General features: G+C 53.3%; 6 protein-coding genes across 6 annotated transcripts; 4 read left to right on the plus strand and 2 right to left on the minus strand.

Annotated features, from left to right (window-relative positions):
• Nucleotides 1–500: 500 nt before the first annotated feature.
• On the minus strand, nucleotides 501–1,866 carry J4E87_000142 (uncharacterized protein; the record flags this gene model as incomplete). Its single annotated transcript, XM_049371801.1, has 5 exons — nucleotides 501–650; nucleotides 708–846; nucleotides 904–1,314; nucleotides 1,372–1,477; nucleotides 1,539–1,866. The coding sequence occupies 5 exons, from the start codon at nucleotides 1,864–1,866 to the stop codon at nucleotides 501–503; spliced, it is 1,134 nt and encodes a 377-aa protein (XP_049237935.1).
• An 806-nt stretch (nucleotides 1,867–2,672) lies between these two features.
• On the plus strand, nucleotides 2,673–3,292 carry J4E87_000143 (uncharacterized protein; the record flags this gene model as incomplete). Its single annotated transcript, XM_049371802.1, has 2 exons — nucleotides 2,673–2,764; nucleotides 2,851–3,292. 2 exons carry the CDS (start codon nucleotides 2,673–2,675, stop codon nucleotides 3,290–3,292), a joined length of 534 nt encoding a protein of 177 aa, XP_049237936.1.
• A 653-nt stretch (nucleotides 3,293–3,945) lies between these two features.
• J4E87_000144 (uncharacterized protein) lies at nucleotides 3,946–8,690 on the plus strand (the record flags this gene model as incomplete). The annotated part of the gene is made up of 2 exons (XM_049371803.1): nucleotides 3,946–3,993; nucleotides 4,077–8,690. The coding sequence occupies 2 exons, from the start codon at nucleotides 3,946–3,948 to the stop codon at nucleotides 8,688–8,690; spliced, it is 4,662 nt and encodes a 1,553-aa protein (XP_049237937.1).
• Nucleotides 8,691–12,929: 4,239 nt separating this feature from the next.
• J4E87_000145 (uncharacterized protein) lies at nucleotides 12,930–13,625 on the plus strand (the record flags this gene model as incomplete). The annotated part of the gene is made up of 1 exon (XM_049371804.1): nucleotides 12,930–13,625. One exon carries the CDS (start codon nucleotides 12,930–12,932, stop codon nucleotides 13,623–13,625), a length of 696 nt encoding a protein of 231 aa, XP_049237938.1.
• A 607-nt stretch (nucleotides 13,626–14,232) lies between these two features.
• Nucleotides 14,233–15,119, minus strand: J4E87_000146 (uncharacterized protein; the record flags this gene model as incomplete). Its single annotated transcript, XM_049371805.1, has 2 exons — nucleotides 14,233–14,719; nucleotides 14,779–15,119. 2 exons carry the CDS (start codon nucleotides 15,117–15,119, stop codon nucleotides 14,233–14,235), a joined length of 828 nt encoding a protein of 275 aa, XP_049237939.1.
• A 3,389-nt stretch (nucleotides 15,120–18,508) lies between these two features.
• On the plus strand, nucleotides 18,509–20,131 carry J4E87_000147 (uncharacterized protein; the record flags this gene model as incomplete). Its single annotated transcript, XM_049371806.1, has 1 exon — nucleotides 18,509–20,131. The coding sequence occupies one exon, from the start codon at nucleotides 18,509–18,511 to the stop codon at nucleotides 20,129–20,131; it is 1,623 nt and encodes a 540-aa protein (XP_049237940.1).
• Nucleotides 20,132–21,180: the final 1,049 nt, after the last annotated feature.

Raw genomic sequence — 21,180 nt, forward strand, 5'->3', positions numbered from 1 at the left:
ACGCAGATCATACAGGAGCAGTCGCTTAGACCTTCTAGGCGCTTTGCGAGACGTTGGAATGATGGCGGGAGGGTAAGGAGGGATGAAACTGTCATGCTGTTTGGGTGGCTGGGGTGAAACGTTAGCTTCCGTGGAGGGCGGCGAGCCACAAGCGAGTCGTGACCTCCCGAGGTCGACAGTACATTGCGCCTCATGAATTCGATGAACTTCAAAAGTTCTGGGTTTTTGCCATTTTTTTTGAGTCGGCCTACATGGGAGAGTCGCTCGTAGGTCACGGCTAGCACACGTGTCGTCACAGTTTAATTAAACTGCAAGAAAATCGATGCTTCTGAGCGGAAGGAAGTTCTAGTTCGATACAGAACCACTGTGCAGTAGTGTTGATTGTGGGTGCCTGCAGATTTGTATCCGCACATACCTAGTCTTACAACAGCGCGCATGCACTTGCTCTTTCCAATGTCAACATTGGTCGGAGGTAGTCGCGAGAGTACAGTCGCGGGATATTAATATGGCTTGAACCTTGCCTTCTCTTTCTTGTCCTTGCGTCTCTTCTTCGCTGATCCCGCTCCTTCGTCAACGTCCATGGTGCTCTCTTCTGAAGGTTTCCAAGCACGAATGTGCCCATCTTCGCCGCATGTGTATGTTGTGTTTGTCTGCCATGCATGTCAGCTATAGAACGTCATGTCATATTGTAATGAGATTGTGCCTACATGAGTATCAGTGAAGAGATCGCGAACAATCTCCTCGCCGTGGGCGCCTGGGAAGGATATGCTCTTGTCGAGATCGAAGCTGTAATCCAGAGGTCCGTTGGTACCTTTATCGATCGGTATGAGGTTGAGAAGATTCTCGCTGTGACCACTTAGTACTGATAATCGCTTTGGTATACACCACAGATGGAAGACATACCTATGCTTTCCTGCAGCAACACAGGCCTGTTGTCCGACCCATGCCAGATCCACGACATACTCACATCCTAATCCTTCCCTAACGTCGCCCCACACCTTCGGAGTCGGTTCTTCCTCTTCCTCTTTCTGGCTCTGTAGAGCAAAGAAACTCACTGTCTCGTCCGTACCAATTGCATAGATGTCTGTGCCAGGATACATGAAACCTGCATGTGCAATGGCTGATCCATGGTTCACAACTTGGTACAAGGCATCATCTTCATCTGCCTGAGAAGTGTCGAAGATGTTGATTAGGCCGTCCGTGCTAGATGACAAGAGTAGAGTCGGGTGCGATGGGTGCAAAGCAAGGTTTGTCACGGTGTCAGTATGAGACTCTACGTAGGATCTGAGAGGAGCTGCAGGGCTGCGCTGATCCCTAAGGATGGGTTAGTGATGCTGATGCTACCAATAGACGAGGGCTGTGGCGATGTACCATATGTAGACCGGCGAGCTGGTCGGTCCGTCTTCTGGGTTTTCGATACCAGCAGCAACGAAGTTCTTTTCAGCGTCGCACACAAGTGCTGAGACAAGCTTGTGTGCTGTGCTGATCGTTAGCCTCACATCCCTCGCATCTAGCTAGGCAAGGATCTAGTCACTCACGACTTTGTATTTCTAAGACCTTCTGCTTGCTCCTCTTGTCCCAGAACCTGATCAATCCGTCTCTTCCTGCTGTTGCGACAACATTGCTGGGTGCATCGTTCGCTCTTTCCAGACAGGTTATGTTTTCATTTGCGTTTGCGATCACACCATCAGGTTGTAAGTCGGCGCTATGAAAACGCAACGAGTCGTCCGAAGATATGCAGGCCAATTGATCGGTCAAAGAGTAGGTAAGAGGATCTTGCCGTGACGCTGTGGAGATGATTTTGTAGATGTACGAGCCGGCCGGAAGCCCGGCGTCGGCGCTAGAGATCTGGCGGAGAGGCGCCATGGGGTTCTTCAGTCAATGTGTGTTGATGTTATTGCTGCAGGTATGACGATGGGCGAAAGAGGTCACGTTATTGCGACGGCAGCGGGACGAAGTTGAAGTAGAAGAAAATTTGCAATCATCACCGAGCGTGGTAACGATGCCTCGACCCAAGCATCATCGAACACCCACATTGCCTTGTTGCCTACATTTTCGGACGACATCGTAGGCACAAGACGAGTGTGATGACAGGAATTACCCGTCAGCGCCTTCACGTGCCCGCTTCAAATGACGGGCAAATGGGTCGACCAGCATGGGAAAGCTCGACGTTATAATGCTGCAATTACGCATCTCATTATTTCGCAAGCTTCGCATCAGGCGATGTATCGAGGCCTCTGTGTCGACAGGTTACAAATTTCACGCAAAAACACAATATGTAGCCTTGATATGAAACTCGTGCAGACATGGTCTTAGTCAACACAAGCGATTAATACAGGCAGTCCCTCTCCGATCCCTCCTGAGCCCCATCCACTGACATAACGCCAGCAGACAAAATAGGCCGTCACTCCCGCAGTTCAGCACGTCAAGCGCTCCTTGCCGGCGATATCGAGGTTCGTGAAGGAATGGAAGTTGGAAGGGCGCGCGCGAGAAAATATCGGGTGTCCGCCAAGTGCGTGACTAAGCCGCGTAATGCTGGGCTGCTGATTGGGCGGTAGGGGGACCTCGGGAATCGGGAAGATTTGGGCTGGCGGCACTGCGCATCATCGACGGTCGACAACCACCACACGACACCTGACGGCTCTGTCGATTGGCATCAGAGACACTGCACAATGGCTTCTCAGCGGGTATTCCAACTTGGCCTGCGACGGGCGGCCGCGCCTAGTCTGAGGGTACAACCGGCGGGACGCATGGTCCAGCGGAGGTATGTCATGGCAGCATCGAGCTTCCTCGCACCACTTGTACCGCCTATACTCATGCGCCCACGGATGCTAACAATGGAGAACGTAGACTCGCAGCGACTGAACACGCCTCGCAGTCCGAAGCCGCCGAGATCCTCGCGAAGCAGCGCATCTACCGCCCCGTCTCCCCCCACCTGGCTATCTACAAGCCGCAAATCACCTGGTACGCCTCGTCGCTCAACCGCATCACGGGAATTACCCTATCCGGCTCCCTCTACCTCTTCGGTATCGCTTACCTGATTGCCCCCTACACTGGATGGCATCTCGAGACACAGTCAATGGTGGCGGCCGTTGCTGCATGGCCCGCGGCTGTGAAGATGGGAGTGAAGGCCTTCTTTGCTTTCCCGTTCTTCTTCCACAGCTTCAATGGCCTGAGGCATTTGGCGTGGGATGTGGGTATCGGATTCAAGAACCAACAAGTCATCCGAACCGGATGGACCGCTGTCGGATTGACGGCCGTCATGGGTCTTTACTACACTTTCCTCGGATAAGCGATCGCACTCAGATGGAGTCAGTAGGGCGGTGAAGAGAGAAACGAAGCGGTCTGGGTGGTGGCGATGAAGGAGAGTAGCGAGACAGTAGAGGAGGAGACGGAAGGACTGCAGGAGGAGAGATACGCAGGGTTAGAAGTGTATTTCTTGGAGGATGACCAAGAGTACGAGCAACATCTACAGAGCACATGTCAAATGAATGACAATTTCTTTCTTCGCATATTCGTGACCAGGCACTGAGCCAGGTGGCGGTGATTTACTGAGCGTGTGGAGAACCGGCATTGCTCTTCTCCAGACGAGCGCGCGAACGGCAGCAGTCTACCAAACTATTTGAGGACATGAGAATACGACCATGTCGAAAGCCGAGGGAGTGTCATCTGGACAACCGACAGATCTTGACGAATAGAAGGAATGCACGGCACGCAGTGTCAGTAAGCAATGGAAGATGGCAGTTTAATACAGCCGGGGACCAATGCGCCTGTCAAACCCAAGGCGGCGAAGAGAGAAGCGCAACGCTTGGTCCAGATGTCACTGACTGGCACGGGACCACGCGTTAATTGGCGCGTAGCCGCCACGGCTGAATTGCAGTAACCACGAAAGACAGTGAGCATCTGCGCCTTGCTGTGAAGTGCACTCAGAGATGAGCTTTCGCCATGGAGGACTCGCAAGCTCCCACGGTGCTCGGGGATCTTTTCTACGATGTGAGTATCCGTCTTCTGCGTCGCGTCTGGATAGCGTGTTGACCCCGGCCGCCGATCGCTCGAGTTGACTGACGCCACACCAGGACCCATCTCAACTCTCCCAGGCTCTCAAGCAGCGGGCCTGCAGCGACAAGCCATTCCGCTTCACCACATCGACTGAGAGCCCGCACTCAGGCAACCACGCTCCTTTGACCTTGCCCTCGGCCCAGCACACGGGTTGCGTCTCTCTGCACCTGCCCGTCGTGCTTTCCCCGTTCAACCGCGCTCTTTCCCCACGACGCGCCGCGACCACAAAACATGTCAAGCCCGCCGCCTTGCTCACCCACCACAGCGCGCCCACAACCACTGGCAACATAAAACACGGGGACAGCGTATTCAAGATGTACCACAGCTTCAACATGATGGACGCGCCGGGCGACACCCAGCCGGACAGTCAGATGATGAAAACATGGACAAGCGGCATATATACCAGCGAGGCCAAAGAGGTCAATCCTCCTAAATCGCTGTTTGTGGACCATTCCGACGACGACAATGGTGACGAACTGCCTACAGATGAGATGGACATAGTTGCATCGAGTCAAGACCAGCACATGCCAACGCCTACGAGCCCTACCGTAATCGACGCCGACGACGACGGTTATGCGCAGAATAGCATGGCGCCTACAAGTCCTCTCAAATTCCAAACACCGGCATTGGCAGACAGGCACAGGGGGAACTCTGGCCAGACGCTCAGCTCGGCCGTGCGGACAAACACTACGCCTGCCACTGCTGATTCACCCTCGCTGTTCTTTCCTGCTTTCGACAATGGAGGCGATGGCGCATTACAGCATATCTCGCTAACACAGGCCTTCAACAACACCCAGGCGCCTACCTCGCCCGCTGTGGGCGGTGTTGCAGAAGATGTGGTTTTCACGCGCCCTTCGCCCAACTTCAGCCACTTGCGACACTCCAGTCCAATTCCCGCCTATTCCAGCCCCATCAAAGCCATGCGCCCCGACACACCCAAATCTGATCCCATCGTACGATCATCCAGCGAACCACGAGCCGAATACGTTACAATGAAGCAATCGCAGGAGAAGCGGAGGCCTTCTATAGGAGATGAGCAGAGCGTGCCCATAGACCAGGATAGCTGGCAAGAGCTGTCTCGGAAAGTGAAGGCGCAGAAGGCAAGGGAGCATGCCCATCGCCGGGCTGCCAGCTCCTTGTCACACATCTCGGTGCCGACACCATTAGTATCGCGATCCGGAAGGAAGCGCGGACCGGATGTCGGTTTACCATCGCCCGTCAAGTCGAGGAACTCACGAGGCGGCGAACATAGTGAATGTCCGGATGACGGTGACGAGACAATGGACGAGCAGTCACAACCCATAGTGGGGAACGGGGTGAAAGACTACAATACCGAACAATTGCCCGACGGGTCGTCACAGAATGCGGCCCATACCGCACGGACTAGAGTGAGACGTAATAGCAACGAGAATAGTGTGCAGGTTCCCAAGACTTCCTCGCACCCTCACCGCACTTCACGAACTTCTACCCAGCAAGCAATTCCTTCCTCGCAGCTGCAGCACGAGTCGCAACTACGGAACGAGAATACCCAGCGATTTCTACGAGACACAAATCAGCCACCTAGCAGCAAGGAATCAATTGCTGTTATGGACTCGCAACCAGATGCAACCGCAGACTTCGATAGTGTACCGCGACCAAAATCGCTACGATTTCCATCGTCACCATCGATGAATCAATACAGCATCAACCAGACTACCATGGCTACTAAGACCGGATATACGAGTCAGGTCATCTCTTCATCAATGCCCCCCATGCCACCCAAGTCTAGCCTGGATGACAACGAGATCCCCGACGGGGAAGAGCGCGTGCCCAGCAGCCCTCCACTCCTGAGACCCGAAGACGCAGAAGCAGAAGAAGGCGATCTGGAATACGATGAGCACACCTACGACGAGTACGTAGAGGGAGCAGCTGACCGGGACACTGCGACACCGACCATTGAAGAAGACACAGTAATGGACGAGGACGAAGACCTACCGCTTGCAAATGAGCTCGAGGGCAACGCTGCAATTGAACTCCAAGGTGAAAAGTCTGATGAGGAGCTTGATCTCGTCCAACCCGGCAAAGTGGATATGGGAACCGACCAGCAAGTTCCGGAAACCTTTGAACAAGATCAATCTATGGATGGCATCCGCGATGGCGATCTATCACGGCAAAATCCGACTACGGAGCCATCCAAGCCACCGAGCATGCGACGTCAAAACACTGTCCCAGAGACTGACGCACTCGATGAGACGCAACCCACGTTCTTCACAGATAACATGTCTGCTGAAGCCACAGGGGACGACACTGTTGTACTCCGTGAGACAAACAGTACAGAGGCTTTTCAGACCGCCCAGGAAGAACATAGCCTGTCTGAGCCGAACAAGGCGGCACCTGTTAGCTCAAAAGACAATGGAAGCGATGTGATCCGTGGAGATAATCGTATCCATTCTATTGATGACATTTACAATCTACCCGAGACACAGCAGTCAGTACCAGAAGAAGATATCGAAATGCCACGGTTGAGTGGTCTTGAGGATGACGATTGCGACGCCTTCATGGCTCCGACTTCACCAGCACCTCCGTCTACAAAAAGGCGCAAGGTTACATACACAGCGAAGCGTGGTGTTTTTCGCAGCCCACCAAAGCCGACCACAGACAAGGACGCACTTACAGAGCCGCCCAAATCACCCCGTCTCGAGCAGGTTCAGCACGCGCCTGAGGACACTCCGGCGACTGTGTCTGTTCAGGCACGGGAGGATCAGGGCGCATTGGCCGCTACGCGTGAAACAGAAGCGGTACAGGCCCCATACAAACGAACGACATCTTTAAAGTCAAAGATCTTGCCAAAAGCCAGTAGAACCCAGAAGGAGAGGCAGGGCGCGTTGAAACCAGTCTCCAGAGAACTCTTGCAGAGCCTGTCTTCACCGGTGAATTCACCAGCAAACCCAAAGCCTTCTTTGGAGGTGCGTAAAAGTACTCCACTCACTCCTACGAAGCCTCGGGAAGTAGTTGTCGATAGACCAGCCGATGTCGAGATGCTCGACGCTGCTGTTGAGCCGGATGAGCCCATCAGCTCCGCACCCCATTCGAGCAACGCCGAGATGCCACTAGAAACTCCGTCGCAACGTGTCACAACCCCACCAGGGGAAATCATTGTGCCAAACAGGGTCTTCGCGTCCTGGCCAGGCAGCCATTACTATCCTGCCACATGCATCGGTCAGGCCACTGCCCGTCAGTTGCAGATCCGCTTCGACGATGAAAACATTACATCAATGGATGCAGTGCATGTCCGTGCTCTGAGTCTCCGTAGGGGTGATCAAGTCAAGGTTGATGAACTCGGTATGAAGAAGAACGTTTATGTCGTTGTCGATTTCAAGGACAGGATCGATGACCTCAGTGGTGCAGAGTTTCCCATTACTGATCAACGCGGATATACGACAGTTGTTCTGGAAGAACGCGCCCGGGAGAGCTTGCCCAAAGCTAAAGCAATGCAGCCAGCGGAGCACATATCCGTGCCTGTGGGTAAGATCTACTTAACCGCTTCACTCTGGAAGCGACTTCGCGATCGATCCTTCAACTTCTCTGCAGCCATCACGCCAGCCAAGCCAGCTTCTCATTTCGGCACTCCTGTTGCTGATCCATTCACAACACCCTCTTTCAGCCGACGAGGAACAGGAGTACCATCACTGCTGAAAGACGTTACCACACGTGCCGCGTCTGTGGCATCTACCGCCCGATCCGGCAGTGGCGTGTTTGCGAACATGGCTTTTGTTCTTACTTCTACTGCAGCAGACGTGGACAAAGAGGTTGTTGCTAGGCAAATCAAGAGCAACGGCGGACAAGTTCTAGAACAAGGTTTCCACGAGCTTTTTGAGAGTGAGCCCAGTGAGGCACCAACATCATCTCAGAGCCGTCGTAGATCGGCCTCTACTATCGAGGGGTCTGCTGCACTGGTGCTCAAGCAAGCATACAGAGACCTGGGCTTCGTCGCTCTCATCTCTGATTCTCACTCTCGCAGCACCAAGTACATTCAAGCACTCGCCCTCAATGTTCCGTGTTTGCATCTTCGCTGGATTCATGACTCGCTGAACGCATCTCGCGCTGCGCCCTTTACGCGATACCTTCTGCCCGCTGGTGTTTCCAAGTTCCTCGATCCGAACGGTGTCGTGCGATCCCGTACAATGGCTCCTTACGACCCGGCTGGCGAGGACGTCTCCTTCGCCCAAATCATACAAGATCGTGATCTTCTCTTCCAAGGCCAGAGTGTCCTTCTTATCACCGGCAAATCGAAGAAGGAAGTTGAAAAGCGACAACCATTCGTATTCCTCTCCCACGCTCTGGGGTCTGCTACAGTCGGTCGCTGCGCCGATCTTGTGAGCGCATCCGATATGCTCACTAGCGGCAAGTGGGACTGGGTATATGTGGACAACGGCGAAGGCGGTGTCGCTGAGGCTGCCGCAATGCTGCTCGGTACCGAGAAGCCTGTCGCCAATGGCAAGACTAAGAAGGCCAAGAAAAGGAAGAGGGATGAGACTGAAGTGCAAGAAGAGCTTCTCATCAAAGGAGAAGTGAATGGGCATAAGGTAAAGATTACGTGCGCGGAGTTTGTCATTCAGAGTTTGATCTTAGGCGCTCTCATTGAGGAGTAAACGTCTTTGTTGGTTTTGATTTTATGGTTCTAAGGTCTCCTCCTTAGATGATGGTTTTAGGCGCTTGACATGGCACATGCACACATGTAGCACGAATTCACGTGCAGGAGGCGTTTCGGATACATGTACCATCACCAGCTTCACTTTTCGGATGTCACATAGCGCGGCGCAAGGCCCGACTCTTTTTCTTTTTCCTTATCCATTCTGTCGACGATTGTCCAGCTAGCGTAGCATACACAGTACGAGAGCGCTTTTACTACCTTCCCGGCGTTGAGACATCATGCAAATAATCAAAAGCCTCGTATTGGCATATCCCATCTTAATTCCTATGCATATCTGGGTGCGTCCTTTGAGGACCTTTTGGCATCATACTTCCGCGCACCTAAAGCATGCATTGAGACAAGTATATGAGCAGGTGTGGGTGTTATTAAAGATCTGTCCAGTTCTGGTATCGTTCTCTGCCAGTAACAGCAGCATGCATCAGTGAGCTGCACAATCATGCGCCACGCTGTTAGGCGCAGTGAAGGATCTGTTGTGTTAAAGAAGAAACTTTCATGCATACTATCGAACGGAACGACTGCAAGGCATGCGTAGCAGTTGCAGTCATGATAATCGCCATGCAAATTTGTTTACGGCCCGAAAGCTCTTCTTACATACTACGCAGTAGGCAGCACAAGCACGGCTGTTTGTACGTAAGATCACTCAACGATCCCAGGAGCTCGGGAGCTTGTGCACAGTACTATACTGTGAAGACACGTTCCTCCTCCCCCTACATCTACAATTCCAGCGTCACAATCGGCGTGACTGCGGTAGTGCGAGCATGTCGCACACAAGTCTGTTACTAGCTTTTCTGTTTGACAGTAGTCAGAAGGGGCCACGGTTGCCATCAAACTCAATACGCAACAGAGCAAGCGATGGGCCGCAATGGCGACGAAGGCAGGGAGACAGGCATGGTGAGAAGGAGCAACAAACCTGAATAGGATGCCCCGTTGATGGATGTCACCCGTTCCGTCCGCTAAGGCACTGCAATCACGTCTAAGACAAGTGTAGTTGTCCTGCTAAAGCATGTTGACGCCCCCTTGCTAGACACACGGCAGTATTGGCATGTGAAGAACAAGCAGTGTGCATGTCCATCCTTCGTTTCAGCCAAACCCCGTGGATGCAATCGCTCTCTTCCGCAAGCGAAGGATCGCGAAGAGCGCTTGAGGTCCCTGTCTATCCATGTCCCGCTGTTGAGATGATGCGAAAGCTTCTATGCCGGCCCGCCAGATCAGCGCTCATCAGGGCGCACCGCCGTTTAGAATTAGCGTTGAACCGAATGAAAGTGCCTTTGTTGTGGAGCTATCATGACTCCTCTTCAAAGATGCGATTTGTTAAGCGATCGGAAGAATAGAGCCAACGATAGTCGAGTCATGTTGAATAAGAGAGGGGGCCTTATCGGTAAGTTAGGCGGTAGGAGTAACTCCCGTCTGGCTGGCAATGACGGTAGTGACAGCCCCAGTGGAAGGGTCTTGCCTTCGGATAGCATGCCGTGGCTAGCTCATTGGCTAGCCGGCAAGGGAGCTAGCGTGACCCTATCCGAGGAAGAGATATTGCAGGATCTATGTCAAGAAAACCCCTCAGAGGTAAGCGTTGAAGACATGGACCCCGTGAGTGAATTCTCTGAAAGCCTGGAGTGGATGTTCTGGAATGGTACGTTGTCCTTCTCAACAATTTGAGCAGCTAGCGGCACCCGAAGCCGGCCTATCACACCGATCGACATCTGCGTAGACGTTATGGGCTTACCGAGCCTCAGTGGAGATGTAGCATACTTTACCCATGTATGACACGATGTCTTGCATAAGATATAATGCGCTGCTGACCTTCACGTTGGCCACACAGGAAGGATTTGGAAGCTGGAGGCGTCGAAGGAATCCTTACAGCTCCACGAATCTTGTCGACAAACGGCTTGAAGTGTTGGTATTGATGCAGCCACGCGGCGCAGCAGGGTAATGTGAGCCGAGAGCTAATGTTGCGATACCCACACCCCCGAAAGGTGATACGCGGCTTCCGTTAGTCGAGCATCGGTACATTGGCTGCACCAGACCAGATGCAGCAATTACTATCGATGTAGTGGCGTCCAAATGCCGCCTCTCCCCCTTGCACAATCCTTAGCGCAGGCATCGCTACGACTTTCGCGTCCGCGGGGTAACTTAGTGTGCGGCGTGGGAAGGCTAAAAAGTAAAGTAACTTTTGAGAACGTCCACAAAAGACCAATAGCACTTGTGGCTTAAAGCGGCGTGAACTGGAAAGCAGTGCGGGTGTATCTATGGTGCCGCTCTGGAGATTGCTCGATCGGCTGCTGCCGCATGCAAATTCTCTGCAATGTACTCGATTTTTGTCATCTTGGTGAAAAATAGGTAATTCGATGTGAACATTCCGGGTTGTTATGTGACCACGCGAAAGGCTCCATATCAGGCAACGACTGCGAATATGGCTCCCTTTCTGAAGATCTATTCTGTTCCCGTTTGTTGTATGTCTATCGCACGGCGCCGTATGCCTTGGTGGACGTTGCCGATCCAGGATCGCGGCTACGCTGTGCACTAGGGTGACTTCTCGGGCGATGTCTGCTTTCGGCAAGCGATACGCCTGATTATTTTCAACAACTGAAGCGAACGAGCAAGCGTTAAGAAGCCGGTGCGGAGTACCAATTGCGGAGTGCCTCTGAAGTTAAACGCCTATTCATATCAGCTTGGCCTGAGTGGTTGTAATCTTACATGACTAGGTTCGGCACTGATCCGAACGGACAATGTTCCAGCTTCATCTAGGTAGATATTAAGGTCCGCGCCGATCCCAGTGACAATCTCTCCTTTCACATGTCCAGGACTCGATCCAAGGAGCGACCTAACAGTGGTACAATCCTTCCGCTCTAGATTGAACATTGGGAGATTTCTGATCAGACGTTCGCTATCGGACCGATTCTGTCGAGTGCGATTGGTGGGAATCTGATTAGAAGCTCTGAAACGGCCTCGGCAAGACGCGTAGTGCAGTCTCCGAGGAACTTGCTTGCCCAAGCCTGTTGGGATCTTGGATTTGCGCGGGAAGACCAGGTTCAGGGTACACAACGGACCTTGCGCAATCTATGCTTGGGCAAGGGTTAGCGGAAGGATGAAGGTTTGAGTGGGAACACCTTCAAGCAGTCGAGCCGACCTGCCTTGGGAAGCTGAGTACTAAGTGGCAGGTGTAGGCGAGCCGACACTCTCATGACGTACGCCGCACAGATAGACGTTTCTTTCTGCAGGCCGCAGACGAATGAGACCATGTAGGGAAGAAGCGAAGCCGGGAACTCCGTTTGCGTGCTAGGTCTGCTTCAGCTTGTCTTGCTTCTCAACAAAGCAGAATAACCAAAGTAGGCTCATATGAACCCAGTTTACCGCTCCGACACAAGACGGCAACCGGGTAATTTCAATGTGGCGTGGGAGCTTCCCGTCCCCATTGTGACACAGCCACACGTCCGAACGCTCAGCTGTATCAAATAAGTACCGAATCGTGAGTTGGATGTTGGAACAAAAAAGCCAATGATCTTCTGAGGTAGTATCATACACCTGAGTGCAATAGCCATTCCCTGTTTTGTTCGCAAACCTTTTCCTACTAATCGAGGAGATACGCGAAGAAGGTTTCGAGAGTAAAATTTAGAGAGGACCGTCTTCTCGGTTCTGCTGGTGCTTAGTCGTTGTGTCAGTCTGTCAAAGCCGGTGTGGGAAGGAATCTGCCAAATGCACAAGCGAGCCAGGAGCAACTCGGAATATGTAAGTCGGTAGACACCGACAGTCAAGGACAAGCTAGAGCATATTGCTGCACGTCATAGTTCGTGCATGCGTATTGACCTTCTAGCGCTTCCATAGATTGATTGCTATACCTTCTCATTAACAGTGCAGGATCTGCAGTAAGGGTGCAGTATCAAGTTGAGATTTCGGTGATGAGAGGAAGATAAGGAGGTAAAACGCCTTGTTTGAGTATAGTGCATGGCCAGGCAGCGTGCGCACTTGCATATGTAGAGTGATGGGTGGGCAGGTGCAGCATCGGCCGCGAACGGTGGATTGCAGCCCCGAGAAGTCCTCCAGAAGCTACGGCCTGTTCTGGACTAGCCGCCAGCAGGCTTACTTGCACCCCGCCCCCGCTTTCCTCATTGGGCAGACCTGTCAGAAAATATTTACTCGGAAGCACAGAGGTCCCCAAAGCGCAGGCCGACAAGCAGACATGGCAGGACTAGACGAAGATGCCATAGACGAGGTCTTGTACCTCGCGCGCGCAAACGAACCTTCCGAGCTTGATTCATACGTCTCCGAACTGTCCACACAGACCAAGCGACCGAAGGCGGAACTGTTCGCTGCGGCCATCGACCCATACTCGAAGAATAGCGCACTGCACTATGCTGCTGCCAATGGTCACAACGGTAACATTTCCAGTCGTGCGTGGTCGAAAGCCATTCTCACTAGCATAGATATTATCAAGTTGCTCTTCTCGACAAGCGCAGAGAAGCCAGAACCGGCATTTCTAAACGCAGTCAACGATGCAGGCAACACTCCCCTTCACTGGGCTGCGTTGAACGGCCACCTCGAAAGCGTGAAACTCCTAGTACAGTCTGGCGCCGACGTCACCATCATCAACCGAGCGGGCCACGATGCGGTCTACGAAGCGGAGATCAACGACAAGAACGACGTGGTAGACTGGCTGCTCGGAGCCGTAGAAGAGCTGGAGAATGGCATTGGACAGAATGACCAGCCGGAAGCCGGAGACGCAGAGGACAACATGGATGATGCAGATGCAGAAGCGGAGCGCGCCCAAGACAGCATTGCACCGGCGCAAGGGGTCGCAGCTGAACCGACAGTGGAAGGCGTTCGGAAGCAGATGGCGGACATGAGTACCCAGGACGTCGTCTCGAAGGGTGGCTGAAGCAGCTGCATCGTTGGCCGCAATATACATATATTACTGACGGCGTGCGACCTGCAAGGAACATGATGGCATGGGGTTCATGGCAAGGCCGAGCTCCACGTGGCGCGGGCCTGTGCAAGACAGCCACGGTTCCAGGGCAAGGTCTAGAAAGACGAACGCGGGGCATAAGAGAGCAGTATTGGTTGATGAACAAGGCAACAAAAATGCCATTGTATCTATGGGTCATGCACTGAAGTGTATAAGACCTTGCTAGCTTCCAGTTGTGACTACGAGCAATAGAGGCTTACTCCTGCTGGCAATGCCACCTGTATCCAGACACCTAGTCAAGAAAGTAGACTGGCTCTCATCATTGGTCATCCGCTCGAGTACACAATGAGCAGTCATCATGCTCATGTAAAACATGTGTGGTTCATACCACGACGCTGAGCGAAGACGCACAGTCCCATCATGCTATACTATCGCATCCAAAGGCACCGGAACAGACGTGAGACCCTACCTTGACAGATAGACATGTAATCATCAATCCAAGGGTGTTGCCCATGCCTAGCTTGCATTAGTACACGTTGGAACCTGCACTGCTATTCTCTCTTTCTTACCGCCCACACGCTCAGTCGAGAAGCCAGGCACGGCGCTTCGCGTCCTTCGCGGCTCGGCGCTTTTCGTTGTACTCCTTGAGCTGCTTCTTGCTGAGGTGCTGAGAGCGACGCTCTGCCTTGAGACTACGTCCGTCGTGGCTATTGGCGGCTGCATCAACATCGAAGAAGGCATTCATCTGGCGATGACTCTTGTTTTCATCGTTGTGCATCTCAGGACCTTGACCAGCTTGTTGCTGTTTGCCGTTGAAACGGTTGAACTGGGCAGTTGTAGTATAGTCATTGCTAGGGAGGAGCGCGTTGCGAGCTGCGGAGGCTGCAGCAGCGGAGGCCTGCGCTGCATCCTCTTCCTCCTTCTCTGCCTCCTTGGCGTAGTCGGCGTTGGGGTCGAAGCTGCCATGGATCTTGGGGTTGTATCCGCCCCACTTGCGCTTTGGTGGTGGGCTGGTACCCGGCGCGCCAGAGCTTGATGACAGTGCAGCGGCGCCAGCGTAAGGGTTTCTGTAGAGTGCACGTATTAGGCTGGGAAAGACACGAAAAGAAGATGATAGTTAGCAAACCTGTCGTAGCCGAGGCTGTGGGTTGGGGCGGTCGGAACGCGTGGATTTTCCCACTGCGAAAGACCCGTCTTGCGGTTTAGGAAGTACCAGGCGCCTGCGTTGGGCTCCCACCTGGGCTCCCAGCCATCGTCCTCGTCGTCTGGGACAGGCTCGTCGGGGAGGGGAGGCGCGCCACCATCGTACGGGAGAGGCGCAGAGGCGCTTGACGTGTAGCTAGTTTCCCTATCCGAGGGCTTGACATACGCGACTTCCGGGGTACTTGCGCGGCCGTCGCCCGGCTGCGCAGCGGCAGTTGGCGAGGACTTGCGCTCCTGATCTTGGTGGCCGGACTGGAGAGCCATGCTGCAGAGTCTCTGTACACTTGAAGATGTTAGAAAGGATGTGCCCGGTTTAGAGGCTGGTTGCATGCACGAGGTCGACAGAGAGGTTGCCGGCACGGTCAGTAGCGTTGGTGTTGTTGTTGCGAGTCGCCCCGGTCGCACCTGCACAAAGAACTTCGGAGCTGGCTTGGCACTGCGCTAGCGACGTAAGCAGACGGAGCGTGCATGTGACCTTGGCACTTTCGTTCCCGATACACTGATACCCCATCATCTGCACTGACTCGCAAGCCGCTTCGCTTCGGTCCAGCTCAACGGCGATCCGCTTGTGCCTGCGCCTTAGTCCTTGCCAGTTCCCGGCCGCTCGCCTGATCACTCGGTCCTTTGTCTCATAATAAATACGGGTGGTGCGAAAGTTTTGAGGGCGTCATCGCCGAGAACGGGAAACGACAGCCGATCCTGCATCGTCGTTGCAGCAAGCCTCGACGGCACGACAAGCACGCTGCGCACGCGCTTCCATCGCTAGGCCGGATGATGTGACAGACCAAATCTCGTCTTCAAGCCACCAGAGCATCCGGAGAAAGCCCTTATTATATGGAGTCTCAAGGCGCCCGAAGATGTGCATTGACTCGGGAGCTTGCAGTCAAGAAACCGACCGCTAAGCTTAGAGCCGTTCGGAGCGGGCCAAGTTGGCTTCATGCAAGCAAGGCCAGAGGCGTTAGGGGATCCGGGACGTAAGAGGATCGAGATGGTCTCAATCGCCCGCTCAACGGCTGCTGTGAGCTCGTTCCGATCGGATTCTGGTGCCGCTTTAGCTAGGATTTGTCGGCGCCTTTTTAGCTGACGACAACGGCATCGCTCGTGTCAGCATTTGGCACCAGCCAGTCCATTGTCGAGCGGGGACAAAAGGCTGTTTGTGGGCACCGTAGGGCCGGCCGCCGGGACACCTGTCTTTCTGTTCGCATCGTTGACGGCGGCTTATTTGCCCTCTTTTCTCCTGCAGCGAGAGGCGTCGTTTATGGTGGCTGCACGTTTTAGCTGCTTCCAGCCCTTGGCCTCAATCTAAGTGAAGCTTATTGGTCGGATCCGCTCCAGAACCTAACGCCAGGTCCCAGAGTTTCGCGGCAAAATAGCAAGGACATGTTCGCTGCATTCCGAGCCCACGCTGCATGATCTGCACAGGTCATTAGCGGATTAGCTGCGGTTGGCCAGCTGCCAGTTGGTACGATCTGGGGCTCACTTGCCCACGCGCCATCCACGACTGCAGTAACGTGCATCAGTCTGCATCTGACGCAGCACGCTATCTAGCCCGCAGAGGGTGGTTGACTCGATATCTGCAGCCAATATTCCGGCTGGCTTGCTCATACCCTGGTCGGTTCCAGCATCTTCGGGTCTCAAACAGCAAAGGCTCCACGACCATGTCCCTGGCGGTCCGTCACTGCACGCCACTGGAATAATCGCTGACCTACTTGGAGGCCGCGGTCGCTCCTCCTTGAAGCCTGTTCTTGCAAGGGCCTCCTGGTAACCTCTTGACTGGCCGAGCACGGGGTCCCGCTGTCGTCCGCCCACCCTCCACTTTTGCTACCCGGCATTATTGTACTTATTACTATTATCCTTTGCCTTGCGTTCAAGCAACCGAAGCCGTGCTCGCTGCGTGCTCAGTGTCAATTGCGCCCAGAAGGAGCGCCCGCGCCGCATATCTTAATCCCTGTATCTGTAAGTTCTTCCCGCGTCGCCCCTACATACGCTCTTACATGCACTGTTGCTTTGTGCTTCGGTTGCGGTTCATACGGAGCCGGAACAGCGGTGCTCAGTCGTCAGACGTCAGCCCTGCACGGACTGTTGATTCTTTGGTCTATTTTCTAGACTGCAACGGACATCCTAGTCAAGGCCAGACGCTTCTGTTCGTTGGCCACCTTCCTGACTTCTTCACGTACCTTTATGTACCCGTTAGGTTGTCTACTAGCTGATGCCGTGGCTGCATCAGTGTCAAGCGTTGAGCAGTGCCTGGATCCCTTGAGCATCCTAGGCAGTCCATAGCTCCTACTGTTCCATATTCCCTCATGTGGCCGGTCAACGGGGTGTACCGTGGAAATCATCCCACCTCAAGCGCCGAACATCAAAACCCATCTTACCTGCTATGCTTCTCAACATGAGTCGTCCACCCAGCATACCCTCACATTCAGGTCCTCCGCCATCCTACAGCCCTTACCCAGCACATCATGCTTCATCGTCTCGACCAGAAATCATTGCCCCCAGTCAGCACGTTCGCCCCAGAGATTCCAGTGGAAGTCATAACAATGCGCAGCAATTACCAAGTCTTCGCACGCTTCTGGAACCAGAACTACTGGACAAGAAGTCGTCTGATCCATCGCTGAGAGCGGGCGGCGCTCCGGTACCTTACAGCCATGGCGGTCGTTACGGGTCGTCAAGTCCGACACTGAAGAGACGGCATGAATATGATGGTTACTTCCATGGCTACCCAGAGCATAATGCTATCGCTTCTCAAACACCCTACCACCACCGTCAACCTCTTTCGACCACAAACGCCACCACATCCACCACATCCTTACCACCCGGCTCTGGGTTTGGTGTCGGCCGAGTAGATCTCCAACGGCGCGAAAGTTTTGCACATCCTTCACAGCATGAGCTGGCGGTAAATGGGCATCGGCAGGCTTCGCTCATGTCTGATGCGACGGGAACGATGACGACTCACTCCGTTCAGCAAGAACTAGGGTTTGACCCAAGTAGGCCTGTCAGGATGAGACGACTGGAGGGTTCCTCAAGAGCTCCGGTACGATCGTCGCGTTGTGTGGGCCAGCGCGATATACCTGGCGAAGGCCCATGCTACGTCTACGAGGACGGCACCTACTGTCGGGCTATAATAGACGGCGAGGCCGTGAACCCTTCCTGGGGCATTACGAAGGCGGGGAAGCCTCGAAAACGACTCGCGCAGGCTTGCCTTACCTGTCGAGAGAAGAAGATCAAGTGCGAGCCCGGGTATCCAAAATGCCAGCAATGCGCCAAGTCGCAAAGAGTATGCAGAGGGTAAGTGGATCTCCCTGTTTGCAGTTCCCTTCTTTTCTCATTCGAGAACGTGGAACGCATTGACTTAATTGACTTGTTATACACTTCGGACCAGACAGGACTATAGTTCTATTATAGAATGACAAATACTAACCAATGGTAGAGGACTCAATCAAAGCAATGCATCCGGCGAGACATCACCGTCAAACTCCGCTCCGCTATTTAAGAACCATTCGTCCGAAGTCTTGAGTCCCGCAGCCAACTCAGATAGAAACAAAGCTCCCGGAGAGCTGCGAGACTCATCAAGAAAGGTTGACACTTGGAACTCCGGAACCCCGTTCAGACCTCGAAAGTACCGCCATCATACTAGCACGGACCCGAGAGACATGTCGGTACAGTCGTACGATTCGGATTGGAGTGGTTCGGCAAATGACCAGAGCCTTGACGATCCCGGACGTGGCTCTTACTCCGATCAACTTGCCCTCCAATGGGAACAGGATCCTTTCGAAACTGACCCTGGACTGACGATGCACCTACTGGATCTTTATTTCAATCACGCGGGTCGCGCGACCTATGGCATGTTTCCTCGTAGACCCTTCCTCGCATGGGTAGAGGGTAACCGCGACAAGAACCACGACCACTTGATGCTTTTATACTCAGTCCTGGCTATAGGCTCACTGTTTTCGGTTGATGGAGATAAGAAAGCCCTGGGAAAGAAGTTCGCTTCGGTTGCGTCATATGCAGCAGAAAAGCGGTTCGGGAAATTCAGCCTGCAGTTATGCCAGACTCGGCTGATGCTCGCGCTCTACTATTTTGCTCGCGGCAAGTCACAGGAGGCCTGGGACTATTGTGGTGCTGGTCTGCGAGCTCTCAGCGCCCTGAAGCTGAATTCTGAAGAAGGCGTTAAAGAGCTGGTTGATAGCAGTGCCGATTGGGACTATGGACTTGATCGTCAAATGTTCGCGGAGTGCTGTCGTCGCACTTTTTGGTCCGGACTACTGATGGATGTAAGTCACGACGTCATCAAGGTCCCAGCATCCGTTGACTTGATGCAACAACAGCGATACAATGGCTTCTTCGGAGGGACCCTTTTCGTCCTCAACTTGGAGGATGCCTTCGTTCAGCTCCCATGTCTGGACAGCATGTACGATGCATCAACACCGTGTAACGCGCCGATCCTAGACGAAGATCTCCTGAGTGGAAATGCCACTTCTGGCCCCGTTCTTGGCCACATGGCGTATCTATGCCTGATATCGACGCTATGGGGCGAGGTCCTTACCTTCACTAGCCGAGCTGCGCGTCGGCCCGACAGTACCTATGAACGACATTACGACACGTTCTACACGCGAATCAATGAGAAGCTGGAAGCATGGCATGCGATGTTGCCGGAGGAACTTCGTTACAGCCCACGAAATCTCGACAACAGCATGGTTGCAGGATACGCAGGTACATTCGTGTCTATACACGCTTTGTATTACGCTACAATCATCCGGCTCAATCGCCATATCAGAGTCAGCATATTACCAATGGAAAAACAACGCCGAAATCTGGAACGAGCCCTACGCATGGCGTCCAACTTTCTGTCGATGATGCTTTCCCTAGCTCCAGCTAGCCGCCAACGTCTTTCGCCCACCGTTGCCTCGGACCTCTCGTTCTCGACGCCTTTCCCTGGTTACGCGCTCATGCTTTCGGTCGATGTATTGACCTCTGCCGGGCTGTTATCATCATTGCCGACTTTGATCGAGACACTCAACACTACACTGACCTGTATCGACGAACTAGCAGGCGTTTGGGCTTCTGCAAAAGCGCAGCAGAAGACAGTATCGAATCGGATCAAGCAGCTCATGGATATTGCCGCACAACAGGGCCAAGGCATAAGCAACGGAAGTTACGGAAATTTCTGGAGGATCGGCAACAGTCTTGAGACGGCTTTCGGAAACGATGATGCGTTGTATAAGACCGAAGACCAGTTGCTTTTCGGCGTTGTGGGTCAGCTTACGAGTCAGTAAAATGCCTGTCCATCAATACTTGCTACTCCACGAACCAATGCCGGCTTACGTCTTTTCCTTGGACCACATCGGTTTTGTATGCGCTTCTTGTAATTGTCTCGGATCTGTGGTTATGCAATGGTGTCGCACGCTGCATAAACCTCGGCCCGATCTCCAAACCGCGTTCGTCTGGCCAACGCGCCCAGCATCAGCAGAATCCGCTCTGAAAGAGAGCATGCATCTGCAAGGGCTGAAAAGCGATTCAGCCTCCTATGGCCTATTAGGAGTGCGTTCGTATATGGACGATGATCGCATGTTATCCCCACGACGCTGCCCTCTCCAAGTTGTGAACTCACGAGAAATTTGTATTCGTACTACTCTCAAAAGCCGTGAATGGACGGAGGATGCTTTCGCAAAGGTTCATGCGGTATTATTTTTCTTGTCTTTCAAGTCTCATTCTCATTCTCGGCCATGTGTCATGGAGCGGCTTTGTACAATTATCACTTACCAAGATCATGCGCGCATAATGATTGGCACCTTGTACCATCAAACGATATTATAAACAGAATCTTTAACTACTCAAGGACTCTAAATCATCTGTCGTAGTGTTACGAGATAGCAGATATCTCACTTCGTAAGACCTAGGCAGTAAATCCTGCTCATGGTGAAGCGGTATCATCAAAGCATGATCGAGCTTTGCTGCAGTACTCCCTCACACAACGCGTTTGCTTTGCCCGAAATCCACTTCGCGGAAATAGAGTACCCGTACCTTGCACCTCGGGTGCTACACTTGCGCCGTGACCGCAATAAGCAAGCAACAAGGTTGACTCATGCGGGGACGCGGGACTTTCTAAGCCACAATGTCTAAGATGAAGCCAAGGGACCCTATGTGTGACTTGCACGTCGACGATTATCGCACTCTTCCCTGGTCAATTAAACGCTCCACACCACTACCGGGACGCCTTCGGTCCACACCAACAATCCAACAACAGACAGATGAGGTATACGAAGGAGGAGGCCCGCGGATCGAAGCTCGAGAGTGGTCGGCTAAGTGATGTACAGCAAGGAGA

This window comes from Alternaria ethzedia (assembly GCF_023757985.1).
Source record: "Alternaria ethzedia strain BMP 0044 chromosome Unknown scaffold_1, whole genome shotgun sequence".
Lineage (NCBI taxonomy): Eukaryota > Fungi > Ascomycota > Dothideomycetes > Pleosporales > Pleosporaceae > Alternaria > Alternaria ethzedia.